Below are 26,272 nucleotides of genomic sequence, written 5' to 3' on the forward strand. Positions count from 1 at the left end.
CCGCCCCCTCCAGTGTCCGGAACCCCGCCCTCCGGGCTCTTTGCTGCCTGCGAGCTGAGCTGTGATCCTCACTTTTCCGCACTGGGAGATTTATGCATCAGGGTGGAGCTGCTGGTTTTTAGGATGCTGCGGGGTCGATCCTCATAGGGTTTGTGGGGGTGCAAGCAAGTTGACCCGGAGCGCGGACTGCATCCCGAGTTGTGCACTCCAGGCCCCTCGGACCCAAAGCCGGACGTCCCGGATACACAGGTTACAGGAAAGGGGGTATTAAATCCGCCAGGGTATGTGCCGGACGCAAGGCTGTGACCCACAACCTTCCCAGAATTCTGGTTGGGCCTGGAACCGTGAGCTGCTACCACCCCGGAGGGCCGGCTAGAACCTGGGCTTCTAATTAAGATTCCCCCAGAGTGTAAGGGGCGCCTAGAATCGTGAGACAAGACGACGTCGGAGGGCAGGCCGGCGCCTGCCTCCGCTCCTCTGACGCCTCCTGGCACTCCCCCGGCTGCCCCTCCAGGGGATTCCCCGTTGAGGCCGCCTGCTGCTCCCCGAGATTTCTCCCTTTCCATTGCCCCACCAGGGGGCCACTCTCAGCTGCCCCGCCCTGCCACTCTACTCCACCTAGCCGGGTCCCTGAGGCCCCGCCCCCACCGCGGCTGCCGGGGGACGCCGGAGCCAGGGCCCGAGTCCTCCTCCCCCTAAACTCCTTGTAGTCACGGTGGGCGCAATTCAGGCTATACAGGGAACTCGGGCTGGGAGCACCCCCCCGGTTGCCCCTCCCTCTTTGCCCCCACCCAAATCTTTCTTTGTTTCTGGGATTTGTTCCCGTTCTCCTGCCGGGCGAGCCTTGTGACGTAAAAGTCATCCAACCTTAGCGCGAGAGTCGGAGTTGGGCTGCTGGCTTGTTTGTTAATAGCTCTGGGGGAATCTTTTGGGACCGTTAGCACTGTTACTTGAAACTGTCTGTAGGGGTTTCTTTGGACTTTTTACTCGTTACTTTAAAACCTAACTTTGATGGGATTGAAATTCCAAGTGGGCTGGACTGGAAACATCCGCCAGCCTTTTGCCCCAAGAGTACGTCCGCTTTGCCTCCCACGAGAGGTATGATACAAAGTGGAGGGATTGAGACACTGTTGCAAGACATATTTGGTCTCGATGCGGAGGAAAGAAGTTTCTATTTATAAAGCTGCCAGTCCCACTCAGCTTCGGAGCTTGTGGCGAGAAAACACCTCCTTCTCTTGCCGTAAAGCGAATACTTCAAGGTGTCGCCAGCCTCTACGAGGGGGGGTCGTCGGTAGCGCTGTGGCAAAGCTGAGTGTTTTAGGCGTCAGCACGCCCCCTTCTGTCATAAAGATGGCTGCGGCAGTCATTTCTTTCACTGTCGCAAAAACATCCTGCCCGAGTCTTCACCCCTCTCGGAGCCACTGTCACCTCGTCGTGCCGTAAAGCAAACCTTCCCGACCCCGTCGTCCTTCTGTTCCCATCGTGATAGTCGTTAATTCCTTAGCCGGGGATGCTTCAGTGCCCAGCAGTGCCGTAAAGCATATCTGGCCCCAGCCCTGGGTCCTATTCCCTCGGGGTGTTTGTGCAGCGAGGTTGCTACGGTGCCGCCAAACGCGGTTGTCGCGCGGCCCCGGCGTCAGCGGCGATGGCGGCGGGGTCGGGTGGGAGTGGGGGGTCTGGGGGAGGCCCCGGGCCGGGGCCTGGTGGGGGTGGAGGCCCCGGCAGCAGCGGCCCGGGACCGGGGTCTGGCGGGAGTTTGGGCAGCGGCGGAGAGCTGCACCCGCGCACTGGGCGCTTGGTGAGCCTGTCGGCCTGTGGGCGTACAGCGCGGCGGCAGCAGCCAGGCCAGGAGTTTAACCACGGGCTGGTGCTGAGCCGGGAACCCTTGCGCGATGGACGCGTCTTCACCGTCCGCATCGACCGCAAGGTGCGGAGCTGGGGACACAGAACCGAGAGGTGGAGGATGGGAGGGGACCAGAGGGAGTCGGGGTAGGACAGCCAATGTAGTCCACATCATCAGGTACCGAAGGGGAACTGACAGACTTAGGACACCAGGTGACGGACATGAAGGGAGCATGCAATAGAAATATTCAGCCTGAAGGACAACGAAACAAGGAGAGCTTGAATTTCCTTAAGTCCCAGGAGCAGGGAAGGGACACGGAGCCTCACCCCCTAGAACGACTAGGGAACAGACCTGGAACCATTTCTGGGAGATGGAGGATGGAGAGATGTCAAAGATATGATGGGCAGAAAAGAGAGAGAATAACCTAGGAAAGAACAAACCATGGAAGGACAAACTCAGGATTGGGTGGGAAAGATGGTCAAGGAGAGCTACTCAGGGGGAGAGAGATTTGTGTGCTTTTGTGTGATTTAGTGAAGAGGACAGTGAATGAGTGGAGCCAGAGTTTGGGCAAGAATTAGGCCAGCGCAACGAGAATGATACACAAGAACAAGGAATATGGACATGGAGAGCTGCGAGTTTGGGTGGTCAAGAGGCCACAGAGATGAGCAAACTTAGGAGGGGCAGGGAGCTGGAGCCAGGGAATTTATCCAGCATGGTAGGGGAAGGACTGATGCAGACACTGAGCATCCAGAATAAAGAGCAGAGTTGCTAGGGAGAGTGGACCAAGCAGTTCCTGAGACAGAGTGCAGAAAATTACTTGTAGGACTGCATCTCTGGATTAGTGTCTTGTGTGTCAAGAGAGAAAAGTCAACTGAGCTGTCTGAGGTGGGGAGGCGGGGGAGGACACAGTGGCCTATGAATTACGGTTTCCTAGTGGAGGGAGACCCATTGGTGGCCCATCCTGAGCCTCTGTCCACCACCCCTATCACAGGTCAACTCCTGGAGTGGCTCCATTGAGATTGGGGTGACGGCACTGGACCCCAGTGTGCTGGACTTCCCAAGCAGCGCCACAGGGCTGAAGGGGGGTTCGTGGGTAGTGTCGGGCTGCTCGGTGCTGAGGGATGGACGTTCTGTGCTGGAGGAGTATGGTCAGGACCTGGACCAGCTCGGCGAAGGGGACCGTGTGGGCGTGGAGCGCACCGTTGCTGGGGAGCTGCGGCTGTGGGTGAATGGGCGAGACTGTGGTGTGGCTGCCACAGGCCTGCCTGCTCGTGTCTGGGCTGTTGTGGACCTTTATGGCAAGTGCACCCAAATCACTGTGCTACCCCCTGAGCCAGGCTTCAGCCCTCCTACTCCCATCCCCACACCTCCCCTCGAGCTCTCCGCTCCCCCTGAAGATTCTGCCTTGGCTGAACAGGGAACCTCTAGGGATGAAGGTGAGAACACAGCTAGGGCAGTGGTGGAGGGGTGGGACAGGGGATGGCTGGAGGGAAAGGTAGTGACAGTGAGGCTGGGTGTGGGCAGGGCCACGCAGACCCCTGAGTCTGGTGAAGGGGAGAGCAGGGGCTAGAGGAGGGGGTCTCCTGGCTGTGGGCCTTGCAGCAGGTGCTGAACCCTTATTCCCCTCCCATCCTGCCTGGTCCCCAGCCTTCATGGTGTCCCCAGCACAGGCCCGGCCGGAGACGTTTCCTAACAGCCTTGAGTCGCATAATGGTGAGGGCTTCTGGGAGGCCCTGGGGAGGGGAGTGGGAAGTGAGGCGGACAAGGGGGGGACCTCAGGAGATGGGTAGGGAGAGAACTGCAAACCGGCAGATGAGGAGCCTCATTTCAGCTTCCTTCCTTTACCCTGCTGCTGTAGACTTTGCCAGCATGGAGCTGTCTGAGGTGGTGAGCAACGCCATCCTGTCTGCTTACAATGGGGGACTCCTAAATGTGAGCCTGAGCTCCCCGCCAGCCGGGGAAGGCCTAGGGTCTAGCTGTGCTGCCACCTCACCCATCCTTACTTCCAATGACGCCCTGCTCTTCCATGAGAAGTGTGGAACGCTCATCAAACTCAGCAACAATAATAAGACGGCTGAGCGTCGCCGGCCCCTGGATGAATTCAACAATGGGGTTGTCATGACCAACCGCCCACTCCGGGACAATGAGATGTTTGAGGTGTGCAGGATCCTAGGGGCTGGCTGACACCTCACCCTCTGGGAACTAAAGATGGGGCTTGATCCTTGCTACTGGAAAGGTGGGGACTGGGGAAGGACCAAGCTGTGGGTCTTTCTCTGTATTTACATGCCACTTCTCCCTTCTGCTAATATTCCACCCCAGATCCGCATCGACAAGCTCGTAGATAAGTGGTCAGGCTCCATTGAGATTGGTGTCACTACCCACAACCCCAACAATTTGGAATACCCGGCTACCATGACCAACCTGCAGTCAGGTACCAGCCACTGGCAGGGTGAGGGCACAGGCCTGGGCTCACCAAAGTGAAGGAAGCTCGTATCCTAACCAGGGAGTGTGCTTTCCCCTAGGCACCATCATGATGAGCGGCTGTGGGATCCTGACCAACGGCAAGGGCACCCGCCGGGAGTACTGTGAATTCAGTCTAGATGAACTGCAGGTGAGGGCGGGACACAGCCTGGGCCACTCTCCGGGAGAGCCCCAGCATACTGCGTCCCTACCTGGGCATCGTGGTCTAGAGCAAGCCCCTGTATCTTTTGCCTGAAGATTCCTTCTAAGAAGGCAAGGTTGCCCAACAGTTAGGCACTCAGATTTTTGGAGTCAGGTGGGTTGTGGTAGCGACCCGAGGTAAGAAGCTTACCCCTTTGGCAAGTTTTTGTTCTTTTCCTTAAACGTCTAAAATGAACATGTTAGTGGTAGCTTATAGATGTTGTAAGGGTTAAACAAGTTGGTGGTTATAAGGTGATCCAAGGCAGCGCCTGACTTGCATTAAGCATCCGGGGCAGCCGTGAGACTCACAGGAGCGTCTGGGAGCAGTCACCCTACAATGTGGGGCGGCTGGACGGCTCTACCACTGCTCCGTTCTCACGGTCCCCGCAGCTGTCTGCAGACGAATTGTGGGTGAATTCCAGACTGTTACTTTTCTGTTTTGAATAGGAGGGTGATCATATTGGTCTCACGAGGAAGTCCAACTCTGCCCTCCACTTCTTCATTAACGGCATTGATCAGGGTAAGGGGAAGTTCAGGGAAGGCTTCCGGGCCAGGGCTTTCGGTGGGGTGGCCGGCACCTCATCCTCCTGTCTCTTTGATGCTCGCTCTCCCTATATTTGACTCTTCCTCCCTCAACCCTCATTCCCGTGCCTTCTACCCCTATAGGCGTGGCCACCCCATTGACTCCCCCAGTGGTATACGGTGTAGTGGACTTGTATGGGATGGCAGTGAAGGTGACCATCGTCCACAATAACAACCACAGTGACCGTCTACGCCGGAATAACGCCATCCTGCGGGCGCTGTCTCCTGAGGGCGCCCTCCGCCGTGCTGCTCCTGCTGCTCAGGCAGAACCTGAGCGCCTGCTCTTCCATCCCAACTGTGGGCAGAAGGCGGCCATTACCCACGAGGGACGCACTGCTCTGAGGCCCCAGTATGGCCCATGGGGTGGGGAGAAGCCTGCAGAAGGGACTCTAATGGAATCAGGGGACGGGCTGGGGGAGTAGGGGCCTGAGTGAATCTGATCTGGGGTGTCCTAGACAGAAAAGGGGTGCGCCTCCTGAGCGTGATGTTTATCTGGTTGAAGATCTGGCACGTTCGGAGTTTGTGTTAGGGGTCTGAGTCCCCACTTGCTGTGCCCTCAGTGCCACCGATGACTTCAATCATGGCGTGGTGCTGAGCAGCAGAGCCCTGAGGGACGGAGAGGTGTTCCAGGTGCGCATCGACAAGATGGTGGACAAATGGGCTGGCTCCATCGAGATTGGTGTCACCACCCACAATCCTGCCTACCTCCAGTTGCCCTCCACCATGACCAACTTGCGTTCTGGTGAGCTCCTAGGAGGGGCAGAGCCAAGTTAGGGTCCTAGGGAGGAAGCTGTCCTCATGGCCCTGACGCTTGTTCTCCGGCCCCTTTTTCACTTGTCACACTGTGACGACCAAGTCAGTGACTGAGGGGTGCCCCATGGACGGGGCCTGTGGCTGGCTTGGGAACAGCAGTTCTCTTGCCCTTCTCTGGGAAGAAAGCTGACAGAGAAAAGGCAGGCTGGGCTGAAGGCTTCGGAGCATAATGTGGGGACTGCTCTATGCAGAAGAAGAGTCCTGGCTTTTCCCTCATGTCCTCTGCTCCTCCTTGTCCCCCTAGGGACCTGGATGATGACTGGGAATGGGGTGATGCACAATGGGACAACCATCTTGGATGAATATGGGCACAACCTGGACCGCCTCAAGGTGGGAGAGTGGATGTGCTGCCAGGTCTCACCACTGGGGGCTCGCCACGGTGGGGCTGCTGTAGGACCAGCCCAGGCAGGGACTCTGCCTGACTCCTCACTCCAGCCCCCCTTCTTCCAAGGCAGGGGACACGGTGGGCGTGGTTCGGCGGGAGGACGGGACTCTCCACTTCTTTGTCAATGGGATGACTCAGGGCCCCGCTGCCTGGAACGTGCCTCCGGGTGTCTATGCTGTTGTGGATCTCTACGGCCAGGCGGCCCAGGCCACCATTGTGGACGACGTGGGTGAGGGCCGGGCTGGGCAGGGGCGGGTGGGTGGCCTCGGGAGGCCTCAGACACAACTGTATGCCTAATGGGTGATGTCCCCTCTTGCAGAGGTGACCCCAGTCCCTGAGCCTCTCCCGGAGGGGAACAACCAGGTGTCTCCAAGTTCCCCGTCATCAGGGGCTGGGGGCTCCGACCTGCGCTTCCACCAGCTGCATGGCAATAATGCAGTCATCACTAATGGGGGCCGCACTGCGCTCCGACACAACTGCCGCAGCGAGTTCAATGATGCCATTGTTATTTCCAACCGGTCAGTGTTTGGACTCGCATGTCCCCGCTTTCTTGCTGCTCAGCCTCCGCAACCCAGTAGGGCCTGTCTGATCACCATTCTCCCTGGCAGGGCCCTGCGGGATGGAGAGCTGTTTGAAATTGTCATTCAGAAGATGGTGGATCGCTGGTCAGGCTCTATTGAGGCTGGTGAGGGGCCTCTGTGTGTGTGTGTGGGGGGGGGCAGGTGCTGGCTGCCGATAGCTGGGGGCTTGGCTCTGACCTACCCCTGCCTCCTCCCAGGAGTGACCGCCATTCGGCCAGAGGACCTTGAATTCCCCAACACTATGACAGACATTGACTACGATACTTGGATGCTAAGGTTGGGCTGCTTGCTTTGGGTACCAGGTGGGCAGGGCTGGACAGAGCTGGTTGGGATGAGGGAAGCAGGGTTTCAGGCTTGTGGTAGCCATGAACAATAACAGACCTAGGGAATCTGGCTGCCTCTTCTCTTTAATTCTTGGAAACCCTTGCAAAGGGCTCAATCCTCCTTCCTCATAGGGTATTTAGGGCTTTTTCGTGAGAGGGATCCGAGGGATGTAGGAGACAGAATTGGGTCTCAGACCCCAGATTGAGATCCCAATCCATGGCACTCAAAGATTCTGACAGGCAGAGGCTGGACAAGGACCTGTGTGGGGAGGAAGCCGGATGGCTGACTTGCCCCTTTTGCTATCCCCCCAGTGGCACAGCTATAATGCAAGATGGTAACACGATGCGCAACAACTACGGGTGTGACCTTGATGCGCTGGGCACAGGTGCACGCATCGGCATGATGCGAACCTCCAAGGGCGACCTGCACTACTTCATCAATGGCCAGGACCAAGGCGCCGCCTGCTCAGGCTTACCTCCGGGTAAAGGTGACTACTCTGTGGCTTTCGACCTGCCACCCTCAGCCCGGCCCACCCTGGGCTATCACGGTTCTGATTCCTTCCTTTCCTACCCAGAGGTGTATGCGGTAGTGGATCTCTATGGCCAGTGCGTCCAAGTGTCCATCACCAATGCTACTGGCCCCATGGACAACAGCCTGGCAACCAGCAACACCGCTACTGAGAAGTCATTCCCCCTGCACTCCCCAGGTTCGGCTGACAGGGAGGGAGGGTGGGCTCTGCTTGCCTGCTGTGGGTCTGAGAGGTACAGCTTCCAGGTCAGGGGAAGGGGCGGGAAAAACCCATGGTGGGAAGCAGCCAGGAAGAGGGCGGGAGTTTATACCTGGCACACAGGGCCTGGATACTTCCCTGCCAGCAAGGGGACAGGACACCGTAAGCTGGGCATAGCAGACCTGAGGATGAGTCTCGCTGTGGCGAAGAGAGGTGTCAGAGGTCTTGAAGGAGCCATGGCCAAAGGGATCTTATGTCAACTTCCTGTCTTCACCTGAAAGCTCTGCTCTGTGTCCTGTCTGAAGTTTGCTGCCCCAATCCTACCCTTCCCTTCGGTGCCGTCTTTCCACAGTGGCTGGCGTAGCTCACCGGTTCCACAGTACTTGCGGCAAGAATGTCACTCTGGAGGAGGATGGTACGAGGGCGGTGCGTGCTGCTGGCTATGCGCATGGCCTTGTCTTTAGCACCAAGGAGCTCAAGAGTGAGGAAGTCTTTGAGGTGGGCTGTGGAGATGTGACAAAGGAGGCTTCCAGGCCCTTCACAACAGGGCCAGACTGCTTCCTAACCCCCTGGCCCCACATAGTGCGAGCGAATACTTTCTCACACAGGTGAAAGTGGAAGAGCTGGATGAGAAGTGGGCAGGCTCCCTCCGGATAGGGCTGACCACACTAGCGCCAGGGGAGACGGGGCCTGGGGCAGGCGGTGGCCCTGGCCTGCCTCCCTCCCTGCCAGAGCTCCGGACGAAGACCACCTGGATGGTGTCCAGCTGTGAAGTGAGGCGTGACGGGCTGCTCCAGAGGATGAACTATGGCCGGAACCTAGAGAGGCTGGGGGTGAAGCAGCTGGATCCAGAGATGAGGGTGGGCTTGGGAGTGGGGATGGCAGGGAGACGTGGGTTGAGCATGTGTTGTCGTCTTTCCGTGGCCCTAGGTCGGGAGCCGTGTGGGTGTTCGGCGGGGGACAGATGACTCGATGCACATCCTGGTAGATGGAGAAGATATGGGGCCTGCCGCCACTGGCATTGCCAAGGTAGACCCAAGACTTGCCTTAGATTTTGGGAATGGGGTTGACGTCTTCCACTCATCTCCAACTTCCTGGGTCTTTTGTGCCCCCAGAACGTGTGGGCAGTGTTGGATCTATACGGGCCAGTGCGGAGTGTGTCTATTGTCAGCTCCACAAGGCTGGAGGAGCCAGAAGGCACACAGCCTCCTTCCCCCAGCTCTGACATCGGCAGTGAGGGCGACGAGGACGAGGAGGATGAGGAGCATGGCCTGGGAGTAAGAGGCTGCAGTGAGGCCCTCCGGGCACAGGGATGAGTGGTTTGGTGGGCCATTGGCCACCAGGTTGTTTGGGGTTTTTCAGTCCTGCCCTGGATGGACAGAAGCTTATGTGCAAGCTCTGTGTAAGCTGTAGTGGGATGGCTTGGGCCTCGTGTCAGCAACCCCAGCAGCTCAGTCTCTCCTCCGCACCAGGGCCAGGATCAGGTGGCCATTATGCCTACAGCCCTCGAGTTCCTGGAAAACCATGGGAAGAATATCCTCCTATCCAATGGGAACCGTACAGCAACACGGGTGGCCAGCTACAACCAGGGCATCGTTGTCATCAGCCAGCCCCTGGTGCCCCAGCTGCTGGTCCAGGTGGGCCTCCTCTCCTGATCCCCTCCTTGCCCCCAGAAGCCCTTGTTCAGGGTAACCCAGAGCCAACCCTCCTGGGGCAAGTCTTTTCTAGACTGAAGACACAGTGGAAGGCAAGCCCCTTGAATGAGCTTTTGTTCATACCGTGTTAGGGAGTTGCAGGTCAGTTACCAGGAAGTGCTCACCTGGTGACTAGTGAGGAGGCAGGAGGGAAGCGCTGCGGGATTCCAGGGGAGGGGACGGCTTTTCAGAGGAGAGGCCCTTCTGCGCCTAGCTAAAAGATGTCACTGGTAGCCAGAGGATGGAGCCTCTAGTACAAGCATCCTCAGTCGACAGCAAGGCTAAGGCTGAAGAAGGGAAGGGAGTGCTTGAATTTGGTCCCTCTAGGCGTTAGAAGGCCACACTCTTGGAGATGTGCTCTCTCCTCCTTGGCTGCTATGAGAAGCATGGGTGTGCTGGGTGGGTGGCCTCTTCCTAGGAGGCCGTAACTGGGGGAAGTCGCCTTCTCTTCCAGGTACGGATAGACTTCCTGAACCGGCAGTGGACATCTTCCCTTGTCCTGGGAGTCATCACCTGCCCACCCGAGAGGCTCAATTTCCCTGCTTCTGCCTGCGCCCTTAAACGGGCAGCCTGGCTGTTGCGGGGCCGCGGGGTCTTCCACAACGGCCTCAAGGTGGGTAGGGAGCAGAGAGAAGTGAGGGGCCAGGCCTCTGAGTAGGGAGGGGCTCACCCAAAAGGAGGAGAGGGGCCCCGAGGGGTGGACTCACACAAAGGCGTGAGTATTATTACCTGGACAGTCTTGGGCTACAATTGAAAACGTTGCAGTAGGGGAAAGGGGCGGGGGGGGGGGCGGAATCTAGGTTCACTGAAGCAAGAGGCAAAGCCCAGGGAATGGCAACCCAAAGCAGAGTGAAGGGTGGGGGTGGCTGCTGCTGGTGGGAGTCTGATCTCTGGGAAGACAGTGGGTCTCTCCTCCCAGATCTGTGAGAAGTTTGGGCCAAATCTGGACACGTGTCCTGAAGGCACCATCCTGGGACTGCGGCTAGACAGCTCTGGGGGTCTGCATCTCCATGTGAATGGGATGGACCAGGGAGTGGCTGTGCCAGATGTCCCCCAGCCCTGCCATGCGCTTGTGGACCTCTACGGGCAGTGTGAGCAGGTCAGTGGCAATGGAGCCAGGGAGGTGGGAGTGCCTAGGAGATGGCTGTTCAAGTAAAGAGGAAGTCTGTTGTCCGAGGAGGGGGTCAGCGGGCCTGGAGGCCGGTCACACTCTAGCCGACCACCCCTTTGTTCTGCAGGTGACAATTGTGAGTCCTGAACCAGGAGCTGCCAGTTTGAAGAGTGCTGGAACCCAAGGGGACATGGAGAAAGCTGACATGGTGGATGGTGAGCCAGCCTGAAGGGACCAGCCTCCTACCCCACCCCACCCCGTACTTCTAACCCTGTTTCCTGTGACCTGTGCCCCCTCGGCTCCCTCAGGGATCAAGGAGAGCGTATGCTGGGGTCCACCGCCCACTGCCAGCCCTCTCAAGAGCTGCGAGTACCATGCCCTTTGCTCCCGTTTCCAAGAACTGCTGCTGCTTCCTGGTGAGTGCCCAGTCTGCTAGAATCTGCCTCATTCCCTGCACCAGTGCAGGGCCATGCCCAGAGCCCTGGAGACCAGTCAGAAGGAAGCTATGTGGTTGAGACCCAGGACAGGAACCATAGCACCAAGTCTGCCACTTACTCTCCTGCAGAAGATTACTTTATGCCTCCACCGAAGCGTAGCTTGTGCTACTGTGAGTCCTGCCGGAAGATGCGAGGGGATGAGGCCCACAGGCGCCGTGGGGAACCTCCCAGGGAATACGCCCTACCCTTTGGCTGGTGCAGGTTCAACCTCAGGTACATATGGAACAGGATCATGTGTCTCCCTTGCTGTTCTTTGCCCCCTTGAGAAAGGAGGATCCCAAGAGGGTGCAAAAAGTGGTAGAACTGTATGTCTAGGGGATAACCTTGGGGAGCCAGTGATCTTTGTCCTATCTGCCCTATCTATCCACTTCTTAGGGTGAATCCCCACCTGGAGGCTGGGACACTAACCAAGAAGTGGCACATGGCATATCATGGCAGCAATGTGGCAGCCATTCGGAGGGTGCTGGACCGAGGGGAGTTGGGAGCAGGTACTGTAGCTCTGGCGCAATCAGGGCAGAGTGGCCCTGTGGGCCGGAGCAGGGCTACACTGACCCAGTCTCCTCACAGGCACTGCCTCTATCCTGAGCTGCCGGCCCTTGAAGGGAGAGCCAAGGGGAGGATTTGAGGAGCCGGGCGAGAACTGCGCACCTCCTCGGGAGGAGCAGCCCCCTCCAGTGCTGCTTTCTCCCTCCCTCCAATATGCTGGGGCCGAGACCCTGGCATCTAAAGTGCAGTAAGTACACCAGAGGCCCCGGGGCCACTTGGGTCTCCATGATTTGCCCTTCCCTTTCCCACCTTGTTTTGCTAATTCCTCAGTCTCCACCCCAGCCCTCTCTTCACACGTTTGTTGAGCAAATGCCACTTCTTTTGTGCTATCTCAGTGAACAAAAAAAGGAAACTTGTTCTTGTGGAACTTAAGTTTTCTCTCTAGAATGTTTATACATAAGTATTCAGTAATTTTAAAGGTGAAAATAGTACTATGGAAACAAAAAGTAGAGTTGGCGGAGGGAAGTGGATTAGAAGTGTGGTTGGACCCCTGTCCAGTATGGCTTAGTGGATTGAGTGCTGGCCTGGGAACTAAAGGTTGGTGGTTCGATTCCCAGTCAGGACACACACCTGAGTTGTGGGCCAGGTGCCTAGTTGGCGGCAAGCAAGAGGCAACTAGTTGATGTTTCTCTCACACCTTGATGTTTCTCTCCCTTTCTCCCTCCCTTCCCGTCTCTCTCAAAATAAATAAATAAAATATTTGAGAAAAAGAAGTGTCGTCAGAACAGGCACACTGAATAGGGTAGTCAGGGTAGGTACCATTAAGTTGAGATTTGAGAGAAGATTGGAGAAGGAGGTGAGGGAGTTAGCTGAGCAGGCACTGGGAGAAAGACCACTTAACAGTAGAGAGAACAGCTAGATCCAAGTCCCTTTTATAAAGGGGCAGTGATTCCTAGGAACAGCAAGGCCAGTGTAGTGGGTGCAGTTAGCAAGGGGGAGGGATGACTAGGGCCAGAGGCCTCACCACCCTATTTCTACTTTTTGCCTGACAGATTCCGGGACCCCAAATTCCAGCGGACACACCAGGCCCAGGTGGCTTTCCAGGTGTGTGTGCGCCCTGGCTCCTACACCCCTGGCCCTCCTTCTGCTGTCCTCAGAGAACCTCCGGACCCTCACTTCAGCCCAGCGGAACTTGAGTGGGTAACCAAGGAGAAGGGGGCCACACTCCTCTATGCCCTGCTGGTACGGGTGGAATGAGGAGGAGAGACTTCACTACTACAAGCACAGTTGGGCTTTGGGCCCGTGGACTCTCGAGTGACGACTGCCTCCACCTCATTCCAGTGACCCACAGCATGCATGGTGCTCAGTCTGGCAGACGCACAGGAGCATGTAGGCAGTCTTTCATATTTAGATGGAAAGTGGAGCACATCTTCATGTCCAGGGCCCCGGAAGACTCCCTCTGAGGCGAAAGAGTTTGTGGGGAGCCCAGCTCCAGGCCCTGGGTAACCCCTGTTCATGCACTGATTTGGGGAACAGGACTCCCTACCTGAGACTCCCATCCCTGTATCACTTAATTTATTTGTTTTTGTTCTTGGTTACTGTGAATCCCAAAGGAGTCTCTCTGTGCCCCACATGAAGCTGCTTTTCCTTGTGGCCACTGGGCGGGAACGGGGAAGGGCGAGCGCAGTGGAGGGGTTGGGTCTCCAGTACAGTTGTCATGACTCTGATTTCGAAGGAGCCAATAAATACCGTCTCTGAGCATTTGTCTCGCCTCTGTTGCACGTTCTAAGGGGATCCCCAGCCCGCCCAGTCAGAGGCCCCACCGCGGAACTCGGAACTCGCGAAACTCGCGGGACCAGAGCCGACCTGCGTTTCGCGGCTGTCTTGCCAGTTGTAGCTGCGCCCAGGAGTGGTTGGCGCAGGGCGGGTGCAGTGTAATGGTTTGGACTTCACAGGCACCCGTCCGCGGCACTTCCGCCTTTCCCTTCTCGCCCAATGGGCGAAGCCGTTGATGCTCTGACCTCGGAAGGATTAATTCCCATCACCGGATGTGACGGAGGACCAGGGCGCGCAGGAGGCCCCGGAGAAAGCGAAGAAAAAGCGGGTAGGGAGGGGCGGGCGCCCGGGCTGGCGGGGAAGGGGGCGGGAACCCCGAAGCTAGAGACCCCTACGCGCTTGCGCGCTGGAGCGCGGCGGTCCCTGTACACGTGACCGGGGTAGCGGGCGGCCTTCCGTGTGGGCCGACCGGGCGCGATAACCCCAGAGTACCCGCCTGCCCGCAGGCCCAGTCCGAGGTCTAGCAGTCAGCGAGAGAGCCGGGCGCCCACGGCCCGAGCGTCCCCGGCAGCACCATGCCTGCGCTCCTGGAGCGCCCCAAGCTTTCCAACGCCATGGCCAGGGCGTTGCACCGGCACATCATGATGGAGCGGGAGCGCAAGCGGCAGGGTGAGCCGGGGCCAAAACGGGAGGGCACACGCCCATGGCGGTACCGCTGTCCCAGACTGCCCCCACGCCCTAGCAGACCAGTGCACCAGCGGCCAAAGCTAGAGGAGGGAAGGAACAGCCCCGTTGCGGTGGGAATTTAAATGGCCAGGTCTGAAACTCCAGAAACCTTGAGCTGGGAAGGACCTTGGAGAGCACCTAATGAAACCTACCTCTCCTTGTCCCCTATTGTCTTTGGAAGAGCGTAAAAAAGATCATTTGTATAACCAGTTTTTGCTGGTCTTCACTCTTTAGCATTCTAATTACTTTAACCACCCTGCCACTTTTCCTTCCTGTTTGACTCTTTCTCCAGAGGAAGAAGAAGTAGACAAGATGATGGAACAGAAAATGAAGGAAGAACAGGAGAGAAGGAAGAAAAAAGAGATGGAAGAGAGAATGTCACTAGAGGAGACCAAAGAACAAGTATGTGTAATCAATCCCTTAATCTCTCCCAGCTCTCTCTTCCCTTGGCTCTCCTACTTTCATGTTCTCTGCCCTCCCTCATTTCCAGATCCTGAAGTTGCAGGAGAAGCTTTTGGCCCTACAGGAAGAGAAGCACCAGCTTTTCCTGCAGCTCAAGAAAGTTTTACATGAGGAAGAAAAACGAAGGCGAAAGGAGCAGAGGTGGGACTGGAGAGCTGAAATTTAAATTGGGGGTAAAAAATATAACTGGGGTCAGGTAACAGAAGATCATTGGTAATGATATAATCCATCTAATGTTGAGGGGGCATTTGTCCTTGATTTTTGACCTGCATTCCTTTCACTCTAGTGACCTAACCACTCTGACATCAGCTGCATATCCACAGAGTCTAACTGTTCACACAGGAACTCATCTCCTCAGCATGCAGGGTGAGGATTAAAGAAACTGCTTGTTAGAATGGCTCCTCCGGGGTCTTGCAGACTGCCATTTCAGCATCATGAAGCCCCTCTTCCCTCTTTAGGAAGCCCTGGAGGCCACAGTCGCCCAGGCACCCTCATGGCAGCTGACAGAGCCAAACAGATGTTCGGACCCCAAGTGCTTACAGTAAGAGGAGTAGGATTGTTTTTCCTACTGTTTCCACCCACCTTACTAAACCAGTATTCAAGTCCCGAGTGTAATACTTAACTGTATGGGGAAAAAAGGAACATACTCGTCACCTGAGACTGTTTCCAAACAGTTTACAGTGAGTTCTCATCCTCAGACCCGGCATTATGTGGGCTCAGCAGCTTTCGCAGGAACCCCAGAGCATGGGCAATTCCAAGGCAGCCCAGGTGGTGCCTATGGGACTGCTCAGCCCCCACCTCACTATGGACCCACTCAACCAGCTTATAGCCCTAGTCAGCAGCTCAGAGGTGAGTGATGGGAAAAGGGGGAGGAGGATTTTCTCAAGGCCCAAAGGGAGGAGTGTTGTAAGCAGGCTAAAAGGTTCTAATGGCTGTGCCTTCTGCCTTTCTCAGCACCTTCAGCATTTCCTGCAGTACAGTACTTGTCTCAGCCACAGCCACAGCCTTACGCCGTGCACAGCCACTTCCAGCCCACCCAGACAGGTGGTAACACCCCATTCAGGGGCCCTAATACCACAGGCCCTCTTCTTCCCATTCTCTATTCATTTCACACACGTTTCTTATCTACCTAGGTTTCCTCCAGCCTGGTGGTACCCTGTCCCTGCAAAAGCAAATGGAACATGCTAACCAGCAGACTGGTTTCTCCGACTCAGTGAGTGTAGAGCCTTGGGAGGTCAGGGGAAGGGCTATATTAAGGGGAACCCCAGGTTGCCTCAGGTCCTGGCTCTGTTCTTTGCAGTCCTCCCTGCGCCCCATGCACCCCCAAGCTCTGCATCCAGCCCCAGGACTCCTCGCCTCCCCCCAGCTCCCTGTGCAGATGCAGCCAGCAGGGAAGGTAAGGAGGGTAATCCTATCTGCCTGTCCCCATCCCTATACTACCAGGGGAAACAGGATTTGGGCAGGCAGGTGGCCCACACCCCTGGGGTTTTCCCTTTCCTTGGGGGTGGTTGTATGGGTGTGGAGTAGAAGGGAGAGTATATATACTGACAAAACCCACCTTTTACCACCACCACCAGTCGAGCTTTGCAGCTACCAGCCAACCTGGCCCCCGGCTCCCTTTCCTCCAGCATAGCCAGAACCCAAGATTCTACCACAAGTGACCATCAAATTTTATCATCAATCTCACCCCATCCCCTACCATGGGTGAGGGTCCTAGACCAATAAAATTATCTGCCACTGCCCCTGGCTGGTACTATTTGTGTTGCCTCCCACCTGGACTAGGCCAGGGCTGCTTGGGGGTGGGGGAGCAGAGATAGCTGGCTGGTCCACGGCAAGTCACAGTGGGACAGTGGGTTGGTTGTAATGAACTCAGTGTCACAGTTCAATCTGTATTTTTGGTCCCCAAGTTTCCTTCCTGCAAATGCCTTTTATTCAAAGTAGCCAAGTTGGGGCTTCATATTAAACTTGTAGTTTTATTCAGGTTTGATTTTAACAAATGTGTCGGGGAGAGAGCCCACAGGAAAGGGTGAAGCCCATGGGGGCAGGGCCCTCCCAGATGCCTGAGGAGGGGGCAGGTTCCCTTCTCTCTCCTCCTCTTCCCTCTCCTGCTAAAGGAATTTGGGGAAGAGACTTAGGCATGGGGAGGGGGCTGGTCCCCAGTCTGTGGAGATGGTGCTTGGGGTAAAGGGCTATAGGAACAGGGACCAAGACCAGGGACAAGTGGAGGGGGCAGGGCACAAGGACTGGTTGCCAGAAATCCACAGCTTTCTGATTCCAGAATGAATTTAAAAAAAAAACAAAAACAAAAAAACAAAAAAACAAAAACAAAAAAATCCCAAAAAACCCTAAACCACAAGCAGCACCCACCCCCACTCCCCCACCAGGGCTGTAGTTTCCATGGGAGAAGAGGAGGGCAGCTTCACCAAGGCCATGGCTTGCTCACTCCTGGCCAAGGGAACAGGATGAAGGGCAGGGCTCCCCGACAGAATGAGGGGGTGGGGGAAACCAAAATAAAACGTCAAATAAATTGTGTAGGAGTCCAGCCAAGGGCCCTGCCAGAGCTGGGCCAGGCTGGGGGAGGGGGCCTCTGCAGGCTCGAGGATCACTGCTGCCACCACTGCCATCCTGGGTAGGAGAGAGAAACCAGGTAAGACAGGATAATACCTTCAACAGGAAGAGGGGTGAGGACTGTGCTAGGACCAGGAAGTCTGGAACAACTCAGACTCAATAGCAACCACAACGCATGTGAGGAGGGCCTGGGGGGTAGTTTGTCACACTCACATGGGAGCCAGTTATTTTGCCATGGCCTTGATTGCAACAGCTGCCTCCTCTGTCATGGCAGAGAGCACTGTAATCTGTGAGGAACAAGGAGGAGTCAGAAATCTGAGCTCAGAAATGAAACACAAAGTAAGGCTGGACACAAAGGGATGAGGCACCATACCAGGATCTCCTCTCCACAGTCATATTTCTGCTCAATCTCCTTGCCAAGATCTCCCTCAGGCAGACGAAGGTCCTCTCGCACCTCCCCACTGTCCTGGAGCAGTGATAGATACCCATCCTGGATGCCGATCAGCTGGGGGCAGATAGGGAATGAAGCTGAAGGTTGAGGATAAAGGAAAGGGTCTGATAGACAAAATGGGGTAGCAAATTGCTAATACCAAATACCCCCTTCTCCTACTTCCTTTCTCTCCCAGCACAAGCTCTTCTGGTTAATTTGTATCCCCACCCCCATCCACTAACCCATATACACCAAGGCCCTCTACATACCTGGAAATCATTCCTTTTGATGTTTGGGACATCCATATTATGAGTTGATGGGCAGATATCTTCATATTTCTTCCCAGTGAAGATGTCAATACCAACCAGGTGGACCTGTACATGTGCATCACATTAAAGAGAAACCAACCAAACTCTAAGGTGGAAGAGATAGAAAGAAGCTCATGGTGTCCCTGGCTGATGAGGGAAATCAGACTAGGTTGTTTGAGCCTGTTCAGAGAAGTTGGGAATGAACCATAAAGTCAAACACCGAAGCCTCCAAAAAGAACCTGAGGTGAAAAGACCACCCCTGAGACTGGGTTGTCAGCGCAAGGGAAACTGTAGGCCAGGCTTGGAGCAGTCCATTACCCCCATCTATCATGTAACTGACAAAAGGCTAAGAACTCGGAAAATAATGAAGGTTGAAGATAAAGAGCTGAAAAAACAAAGGACTAAGGAAGGAAGAGGGGTGAAAGAAAAAGTGACTCGGGGAAGATCAGAATGAATTAAACCAATGGGAGATCAGAAAAAACAGAAGGATCTAGGACATTAGTGGGTAACCCAGGATGAATGCCAAGTCAACAGAAGATTAAAAAAAAAAACAACAAAACAAAACCCCAATTAGGTAACAAAATCACAAGAAATACAACAAGGATGAACCAGGTTAAACTTTTGAGGAAGAAAAGTCTGAAGTGCCAAGGAAAGCACTCGGCAAGAACACTGGGACCCAAAAAAGCAATGAGGCTCTGGGAACTCAAGGGGAGGTGGCAGCTTGGTGCTTTGGAAGTTCAGAGCTACAGGAAAGGCTGCATTCCATCATAGGATTGGAGAAACCCTGACCAAAGTGATAGAAACAAAGATCGCTTACAAAGATTTAAGGGGGGCCGGGGGGAGTAAAAGCCAGGAATAAGGACGGATGGATATCCTTGAATAGGCAGAGCATGAAGGACCACGAAGAGAAGTTAAGAGACTCACACAAAGAGAGGAAGAGGGGTCACTAGAGAATGATGGTGGAAGAGGCTCAAGTCCTTGAGCAGGCAAAATAGGAAAAATATCCAGGGCTGAGTGATGAACACAAGGAATAGGATGTAGGTAAAAGAGGAAAAAAAAGGGGCTAGGACTGATGACAGCTTACTGCTAAGAGCCACATGGACATGGGATGTATGGGAAAGGCAAGAATGTGAAGAGGTGAAATTCTAACCTTGGCGTGGCCGTGCTTGCCAGTCTTGGAGGTGGACATCTCCACAATCTTACATGGCCGTCCTTTGAGCACCACAAAGCCATTCTTACGTAATGCTGAGCACTGCATTGGGAAGGTGGCAGAGGCCCCTGCATCTCCTGTCTCGAAGTCCAAATCATCTGCCATTTTAAGAGGCTTTGATTCCAACTGGAGTTGAGAAAAAACAAAACAAAAACTGGGGTCAGTAAGGATGGAGGTTAAGTCTCCAATTTTTACCAATCTTCTGGAAACAGTGCCTCATTTTCTTCCCAGCTGTTTATTCCATTACCCTCCTAAAATTAAAAGAACGTCAAAATTCTTAGACCAAGTATTGACTGGGATCACAACTACTTGAGAACTGATATGCACATTGTGGGAAGAATAAGCTGAATCTCTACCCCAATAGAAGCTCAACAAGGCTTGGGAAAGGAAGACTTGGGGCATTAGGAGGACAAATCTCTGAGATGGGCAAAGACCTAATCCCTGGGAGGGGGAGGACTCAGGTGTTACTTGCCACTGAAACCAACCACCCCTTTATCCCACACATAACCAGGGCTATAATTAGGTGAGCAGCTATGAGCCAGCAAAAGGGCGGGGCTAATGTGGAGGGGAGAAGGGAGGGTGGATACCAGAGGACAGGGCCCCACCCGTCTCTGTTACACCCCCCCACCCTATCCACACACGAGCCAGTCCTCGGTACAGGAAACCACAAGGCCTCTTTGGGGGATTCCCGCCTCCGTAACATGCATTTGCAGATGCAGCCAAGGGGCAGAAAGTAAAGTTGTATTCTAACTGACCCCCCTGCCAAACACCTCGATCTCGTTTCCCAAAGGAAACCCAGGAACCCTGTCTCTCTTCGAGGGCCCTCCCACCTTTCCCAAGATGCACCGGTCCTGTCGGCTTTTCAGACCTGTAAGTCAGTATAGAGTGGGGGAGCGAGAAATGGTGAATGATAATAAAACGAAAGCAAAAGACTGGTGGTAGTGAATAGTACAACTTACACTAGGCTAGTCAAAATTAAGGACTCTAAAACTAGAAACTCCCAAAACATGCACATCGAGGATGACGACAAGGTTTAGAGCACCTATGACAGCGGGGAACTCATCTGCCAAGGACTTTAAGTGAGTTGGGCTCCCATCCAATCGCCCTCGGTTTCCCCATTTCTCTGGCTTTCCAGCAAGGAACGGTGCCACTTACACCTGGCTGGCACCCTCACTTCACCTGAGGTTTTGGGGTAAAGCTCCAGGGGCCCATGAGGTGGGAGAGCGCTAACATATGCCGACAGCGGGTTCTTTCGGGTGATCACGATCCAGGTCCCAGGCTTCTCCCACTCCTCAAATTTCCAAGTTCCCTTAGGCGCCCGCGTGGACCTACTCTCCGCGCAGAGGGCTGCCGGTTCCCGCCCAACATGTGGCCGCCCGGGGCTTCCGGTGGCCGGGAACTGGGGGGAGGGGTCCCCACGCTGCCTTGCGGGCCCAGTCCACGTTCGGCCATGCGGCCTCCGACCCCAAGGGCAGCCTCCCGTGGGGGTCACTTCCGGTGTTACCGCTGCCCCCTCCTCAAAGGCCGCGCCAGGCCGGAGCCACGCCGCCTCCCCTCCCCCCGCCGGCAGCCAGTCCCCCCCCCAAATGCCCTCTCACCAAATAGCCCCCTCCCCCACCTCACGTGGCCGCACGGCGCCTGGTTCTCAACGGCCCAGGTACCCTTGCCCCGGCGGGCCGATCTGACCCCCGGCCCTCGCCCCGGCGTGGCCGCCCGGCGGCCTCTCCCGCGTGGTGGCCTCGCGGCTCGCCGTCCCCCACCCTGCGTAGCTCCAACGTCACCCGGCAGGCCCTAACCGTCACCCCGCGCGCTAAGCCGGGCGCGCGCCCGCGCCTTTCCGCACCTCGCGCCGCTCGCCGACAGAATCCCGTGCGGCAGCCACCGCCGCTCCCTTCTGTCCCCTCCCCGACCCCCGCGCAGTCCCATCTCTATTCCCAGGCTCAAGCCAGGGTTCCGCGCACGCGCGTCCTTCCCGCTCTCACCTCGCGCGAACGCAATGACTCGACGCCGTCCGTTCGCCGCGAGCCCAACCGCTGCCTCTGAGCCCGCTGCCGCCGCCGCCGCCGCCGCCGCCGCTGCTGCACACGGGTCTTAGTACGCAGGCGCCGACTCCCCACTGACCAACCAAGCAGCCCTGTGACAGCCGCGCAAGCGTGCTATCTAGCTCCTCCGCCCACCACCCCCGCACTGCGCAAGCGCACAGACCCTCTCCGAGCTCCACCCTCCCTCCCACCTACCCATCCAATGACGCGTATACGTGACCCCGCCCCCTCACAAAGCCGGAGTTCGGCCCACCGGTATGCAAAGCGCAGGCGCACCCGGTTTTTTAATCCCTTTAACCTCCTCTTCCCTCCCCGTGACAGACCACTAGTCCTACCGGACAGTCCTTGCGCCTGCGCAATAAGGAGCCCTAGACTCCGCACCCTCTGAAGGAAACGCCTCGACCTCAAGGCGCATGCGTACTGGGAATCTTGACCACCCCTTTTACCTCAGATGTCGTCGGTACGCAGGACGTTGAAAAGACCACGCCACTGTAGCGCCCGTCTCGACTAGGACGCATGCGTCGTAGGAAACGCCCCACCTTGGCTTAAACTCGACTTAAACGACTCACACGTTTCAGAAAACTTGCGCTGTGGGGTGGGCCCCTTGTCTCAAAACCCAGCCCCCATTTCCCCCGCCCCCTAACCCCCCCCACCCCGCGGCCTCCGGTTACACACATGCGCACGAGAATCGCCTCCGCTTGTCTTCCGGTGGTTGGATTATCACCCAACTCGGCTTCAGTTCTCTAAACCGTACGGCTCTATTCTGCCATAGAGTTTCATTCGAAAAGATAGAGCGCTGCTGTCTAGCCACCATCTTGTTTAAACCCTGGTCGGCTTTGGTCCTTATAGCTCCCATGGAGGCTATTCTACTTCTGAATAAAGAGACGACTCATTTCTTTTTTCTCAGCTGTTCTCTGCGGTCTCCAAAACAATTTTGGAGTATCCTTAGGAAAAATTATAAGAATGGTATGTTAAATGATAGAAGATGACCATGAAGCTGGAAACAAGCCATCTTTTGGAATGCATGTCCCTGGCCCTCGTTCTAAGGAAGAGAGCTGCTGCTTTTCCTGAAATTTCTAGTCTCCTTCCAGCTCCTAGGTCTCCAGCACTACTTGCACGGCTATCTTGTTTGCTTCAGTCAGCTTGGTGAACAATAACAGTGCTGGGTAACAAAAACGAGCAACTAAGTATTTGGGCTTAGCATCCAAAACCCCGAATTGGGTTCTTAAGACTCCTGAGACATGATTGATGTGAACTGCAAATATAAGCGTGGATTAATACATTAATGTAGCACATTAAGCTGTCACACACACCCCCCCAGCCCATTCCACTCAATTTTCTGACATTTCTGCCCTTGTAAAACAAAGCTTTCTGGGTGCATCATTTAAAAGTTAAAATAGTGATGCGCTGGCTGGTATGGCTCAGTGGGTTGAATGCCTGCCTGCAGACAGAAAGGTTGCCAGTTCAATTCCTAGTCATGGCACATGCCTGGGTTGGGAGCCAGGTCCTTAGTTGCGGGCTCTAGAGAAGCAACTGATCACTCTTCTCTCACACACCATGTTTCTCTCCCTTTCTCCCTCCTTTCCCCTCTAAAATAAAATCTTTACCAAAAAAAGTTAAGATGATGATAATGGTGGGGGCTGTGCATGTGTGGGGCAGGAGGTATATGGGAAATATATACGAGGTCTGTCCGGGAAAAGTCTAGCCATTGTTAATATAATGAGAATGGTTTGCGAGACATCAATGTAACCTGGCAGCCAAGGACAGTGGATTGGAATATGCATGGGTGAACAATAATGACTTTACTGTACTAATCAGTTGGGGTGGTAGGCCCTGCTGAGTGGGTATGGGTACCTTGTTGCTGTTGCATTCAAAATGACTGAGCAAGTAGAGCAACTAATCTGCATCAAATTTTGCATTAAGCTTGAACATTCCTCAGAAACTATTTGGGTGATTCAAAAGGCTTCTGGGGACAATGCAGTGACTGCAGCGCAAATAAACACGTGGTGCAAACATTTCAAAGATGGTTGAGAATCTGTCGAAAGTGACCCAGTTCAAACAAGCAAAACACCTGAGAATGTTGAATGTGTACGGGTTGCAATCAACAAAGATTGGTGACTGACAATACGAGAACTAGAAGCTGATCTGGGGATTCCAAGAACTACTGTGTCCAAGATTTTGACACAGGATCTTAGCATGAAATGCGTTGTGGCGAAATTCGTTCTGTGTCTTCCACTACCAGAGCAGAAGGAACATCATGCTGCAGTTGCTAATGACTTGATTCAGACTGCTACCAGTGAACCAGATTTGGCACCCTGCAACTTCTGGCTCTTCCCAAAACTAAAATCACCTTTGAAAGGGAAGAGATATCAAGCCATTGGTGAGATTCAGAAAAATACAACAGGGCAACTGATGGCAATTCTAACAAAGGATTTTGCAGAGTGCTTTGAACACTGGAAGATGCACTGGCAGAACTATGTGAGGTCCCAAGGTGCCTACTTTGAAGGGGAGTGAGCTATCATTGTCCTATGTACAACATTTCTTGTATCTTGTATCTTCTTCAATAAATGTCTCTATTCATAGTACATGGCTGGATACTTTCTGGGACAGGTCTTGTATGCCTTTTGTTGTGAGCATAAAACTACTCTAAAAAGTAATTATATTTGAGGTGGGGGGATTGGAGCTGGACCGGATGCAAGAGACCAGTGAAGAGCATCTGACAGTAGCTCAAGCAAAGAATGAAAACCTGGATCAAGGCAGTGGTAGTGGCTGGGAGGAAAAGATGAGTACCAAAGACATTTTGGAGAGCTAACTGATGGGACTTGGTGGTTAATTAATGAGGAAGATGAAGTCAAAGGGTAGGTCAAAAGTGCCTTCCGTCCGTATGACTAAAAGATATAACATGTTGATGAAGCCATTCCTGAAGGTAAATGCAGTCATACAGGAACTGGGAAATCCTCTTAAGATTCTGCGATTCTGAGATTCAAGCTCAGAGTTGGATGGGAGGAGCACATTAGTCTCAGAGCAAAGCTGGGCTCAGGAAGGTCGGGAAGAATGGGGGTGAAGACAAACCAGCTATTTTTTTTTTTTTTGTACTTGTACAAATAGTCCCTCACCTGGAAGGGAAAGGGCTCCAGTTGTATTGAGAAGAATGGTTTTACATGTTTAAAAACACTCTGCCAAAGTTTCTTTATTATGAAAATAGGAGTCCATTGTAGAAAATTTTCAAAAAACATTTAAAAATTAACCATAAACTCAACACCCAGAGGTAGCTGCTATTAATGTTTAACTGTATTTTCCTCCAAACTTTTTCTATGCCTTTAAAATAAATACATCTGAGATCATAGTGAACTGTTTCTGTGTTGCATATGAAGGTAAATTAAGTCATTTGATGGAAAGAATTCCCAGGTAGAAAAAGAACTGGCAGAGGTTGGGGTTGAGGCGGGAGTTCTCTGTGGTAGAAATATTTCACAGTGAATTGATCCTTATCTCAGGGACCTAGACAGGGGCTATTCTTCCTTCCACCCTCAAGGGCTTGCATAAAAGTCAAACATATCAAGTGGACCTTGAGAATAAGCAAATAGGTAATCCTTTGGGGAAGGGGGGTCTTGAACCTGCTCTCAAGGCACCCAGCTGCTGGGACCATAGCAGAAATCTAGACTCACTCATCCATTCATTCAGTTAATATTTACTGAGTCTAAGTAGCAGATATTTGGGATATAAGGAGTTAGCTTAACAGTATGATCTGTGCCCCATAGTTGGGTTGGTGAGGTGGAGGGAATTATCAGATAATAAATATCCAATGTTGGCCTGTGTGCTTAGGCCAGTACCTATCTACCACCAGTGAATGATGTGTTTATAAATGGGAGTCAACTGGAGAGGAAGAGGACCATCCTGAGGATGCCTGAGGGATCTTTGTGATTTTGACCTTGTTTCTTTGGAAGATTTAAAAAAAAAAAAAAAAAAAGGTGTGAGTGAAGAAGAATGAGACTCCTTATCCTAGAGGAAAAACCTTATCCAAAAGTCCTTTCTACCCTCCATTCCCAGAGGACTTGCTCAAGCTTGGTGCTAGAGAGAAGTCAGACAGTTTCTTAGAAACTGGACCAAGTGAGTAGGACTAAGCCTGGGGACAGACTATAGACCCAGCTCATAGAGGAAGAAAATTCAATAAGCCAATCACAAATGACTATAGAATATTGAATGCGATGATTCATTTGCTCATTCATTCACTCCAGGTGGTCACAGAAGGCTTGCTCTGTGCCAGGCCATATAGTCAATTGGGGAAATTCAGAAGTAGCCAGGCAGTTGCAGAGAAGTGTGATGCAGCACAGCAGAGAATGAGGGTTTGAGTGAGCACCACAATGGGGCCAAACCCAGCCTGGAAGCTTGGCAGATCTTTTGGCAGTAGACACCAGAACTGAGGATTTCTGAAGGATCAGCTCTCAACAGGATGAGGAAGGGTCTGGGAGTTCTGTGGGAAAGAGATAAAGAAACATTAGCTGGGCCCTGGCCAGGTAGCTCAGTTGATTACAGCATCATCCCCATATGCTAAGGTTGTGGGTTTGATCCCCAGTAAGGGCACACACAAGAAACAACCAATGAATGCATAAATAAGTAGAACAAATCAGTGTTTCTCTTTCTCTCCCTTCCTCTCTCTATCTAAAAATCAATAAATAAAAATTTTTTAAAGAAAGAAACATTAGTTGGGTATCAACCCTGCACTGTAGGCTCTTCTACAGGGAGATGAAAGTTCAGATTGTTTATGCATCAGTTTGGCAACGAAGGATACATAAGACACCTAGTAATTACTGTTTTGTTTTAGAAGGTCCATATATGTAATAAGAGTAGTCTTCAAATCAAGAGGAATTCTACTTGAGAAACCACTTCTGGGGAGCCTAATATACACTTGGACCTGATTTGGAGGATGAGGTCTAAAACTGTCCTGATGCCGTATAGATTGAGACTCTAGAGTTCATGGGGAGGGTGGAGTGCATTTTGCATACGGAAATGATGTAAATTGTTGTGGCCAGATGGCAAACTATGTTA

At 53.9% G+C, this 26,272-nt stretch overlaps 3 protein-coding genes across 11 annotated transcripts; 2 read left to right on the top strand and 1 right to left on the bottom strand.

The window, feature by feature from the left end:
• The first annotated feature begins 1,645 nt into the window (after nucleotides 1-1,645).
• On the top strand, nucleotides 1,646-13,758 carry NEURL4 (neuralized E3 ubiquitin protein ligase 4). Of its 6 annotated transcripts, XM_054575751.1 has the most exons (30): nucleotides 1,646-1,927; nucleotides 2,835-3,279; nucleotides 3,491-3,556; nucleotides 3,702-4,000; nucleotides 4,163-4,274; nucleotides 4,366-4,454; nucleotides 4,952-5,024; nucleotides 5,171-5,435; nucleotides 5,647-5,828; nucleotides 6,144-6,229; nucleotides 6,335-6,509; nucleotides 6,604-6,802; nucleotides 6,893-6,969; nucleotides 7,063-7,141; nucleotides 7,501-7,676; nucleotides 7,764-7,895; nucleotides 8,269-8,414; nucleotides 8,525-8,749; nucleotides 8,847-8,945; nucleotides 9,032-9,193; nucleotides 9,389-9,553; nucleotides 10,065-10,223; nucleotides 10,530-10,709; nucleotides 10,849-10,936; nucleotides 11,030-11,137; nucleotides 11,287-11,431; nucleotides 11,594-11,706; nucleotides 11,786-11,951; nucleotides 12,757-12,808; nucleotides 13,660-13,758. In XM_054575751.1, the coding sequence occupies exons 1-30, from the start codon at nucleotides 1,646-1,648 to the stop codon at nucleotides 13,714-13,716; spliced, it is 4,602 nt and encodes a 1,533-aa protein (XP_054431726.1). In that variant the 3' UTR covers nucleotides 13,717-13,758. The 6 variants fall into 6 exon arrangements, with proteins under 6 accessions (XP_054431726.1, XP_054431721.1, XP_054431722.1 ...); XM_054575746.1 differs by lacking the exon at nucleotides 13,660-13,758 and having other exon boundaries at nucleotides 12,757-13,457; XM_054575747.1 differs by lacking the exon at nucleotides 13,660-13,758 and having other exon boundaries at nucleotides 6,351-6,513; nucleotides 12,757-13,457.
• GPS2 (G protein pathway suppressor 2) lies at nucleotides 13,747-16,427 on the top strand. 2 transcript variants are annotated; one of them, XM_054575753.1, is made up of 11 exons: nucleotides 13,747-13,808; nucleotides 13,987-14,149; nucleotides 14,499-14,608; nucleotides 14,697-14,809; nucleotides 14,955-15,034; nucleotides 15,127-15,209; nucleotides 15,367-15,517; nucleotides 15,623-15,712; nucleotides 15,802-15,881; nucleotides 15,969-16,064; nucleotides 16,246-16,427. In XM_054575753.1, exons 2-11 carry the CDS (start codon nucleotides 14,056-14,058, stop codon nucleotides 16,327-16,329), a joined length of 981 nt encoding a protein of 326 aa, XP_054431728.1. In that variant the 5' UTR covers nucleotides 13,747-13,808; nucleotides 13,987-14,055; the 3' UTR covers nucleotides 16,330-16,427. The 2 variants fall into 2 exon arrangements, with proteins under 2 accessions (XP_054431728.1, XP_054431727.1); XM_054575752.1 differs by lacking the exon at nucleotides 13,747-13,808 and having other exon boundaries at nucleotides 13,893-14,149.
• A 194-nt stretch (nucleotides 16,428-16,621) lies between these two features.
• On the bottom strand, nucleotides 16,622-21,767 carry EIF5A (eukaryotic translation initiation factor 5A). Of its 3 annotated transcripts, none has more exons than XM_054575754.1 (6): nucleotides 21,673-21,767; nucleotides 19,125-19,310; nucleotides 17,936-18,040; nucleotides 17,610-17,741; nucleotides 17,450-17,523; nucleotides 16,622-17,293 (listed from the first exon to the last, which is right to left on the bottom strand). In XM_054575754.1, the coding sequence occupies exons 1-5, from the start codon at nucleotides 21,742-21,744 to the stop codon at nucleotides 17,461-17,463; spliced, it is 558 nt and encodes a 185-aa protein (XP_054431729.1). In that variant the 5' UTR covers nucleotides 21,745-21,767; the 3' UTR covers nucleotides 16,622-17,293; nucleotides 17,450-17,460. The 3 variants fall into 3 exon arrangements, with proteins under 3 accessions (XP_054431729.1, XP_054431730.1, XP_054431731.1); XM_054575755.1 differs by lacking the exon at nucleotides 21,673-21,767 and adding an exon at nucleotides 21,562-21,628; XM_054575756.1 differs by lacking the exon at nucleotides 21,673-21,767 and adding an exon at nucleotides 21,167-21,321.
• Nucleotides 21,768-26,272: the final 4,505 nt, after the last annotated feature.

The sequence above is a fragment of the Pteronotus mesoamericanus genome, unplaced genomic scaffold (genome assembly GCF_021234165.1).
Source record: "Pteronotus mesoamericanus isolate MK-2021 breed Mesoamerican mustached bat unplaced genomic scaffold, CSHL_Meso_final contig_317, whole genome shotgun sequence".
Taxonomy (NCBI): domain Eukaryota; kingdom Metazoa; phylum Chordata; class Mammalia; order Chiroptera; family Mormoopidae; genus Pteronotus; species Pteronotus mesoamericanus.

Bases quoted from the DNA above. Each gene is read 5' to 3' on its own strand.
- NEURL4 (XM_054575746.1), top strand. From the start codon at position 1,646: ATGGCGGCGGGGTCGGGTGGGAGTGGGGGGTCTGGGGGAGGCCCCGGG. The intron at 4,455-4,951 runs GTGAGGGCGGGA...TGTTTTGAATAG, and splicing joins TCAGTCTAGATGAACTGCAG to GAGGGTGATCATATTGGTCT. The intron at 9,554-10,064 runs GTGGGCCTCCTC...CTTCTCTTCCAG, and splicing joins TGCCCCAGCTGCTGGTCCAG to GTACGGATAGACTTCCTGAA.
- GPS2 (XM_054575753.1), top strand. From the start codon at position 14,056: ATGCCTGCGCTCCTGGAGCGCCCCAAGCTTTCCAACGCCATGGCCAGG. The intron at 14,810-14,954 runs GTGGGACTGGAG...CTTTCACTCTAG, and splicing joins CGAAGGCGAAAGGAGCAGAG to TGACCTAACCACTCTGACAT. The intron at 15,210-15,366 runs GTAAGAGGAGTA...TCTCATCCTCAG, and splicing joins TCGGACCCCAAGTGCTTACA to ACCCGGCATTATGTGGGCTC.
- EIF5A (XM_054575754.1), bottom strand. From the start codon at position 21,744: ATGCGTCCTAGTCGAGACGGGCGCTACAGTGGCGTGGTCTTTTCAACG. The intron at 18,041-19,124 runs GTTAGAATTTCA...GCACATGTACAG, and splicing joins GCAAGCACGGCCACGCCAAG to GTCCACCTGGTTGGTATTGA. The intron at 17,524-17,609 runs GTATGGTGCCTC...TGTTCCTCACAG, and splicing joins ACTGTGGAGAGGAGATCCTG to ATTACAGTGCTCTCTGCCAT.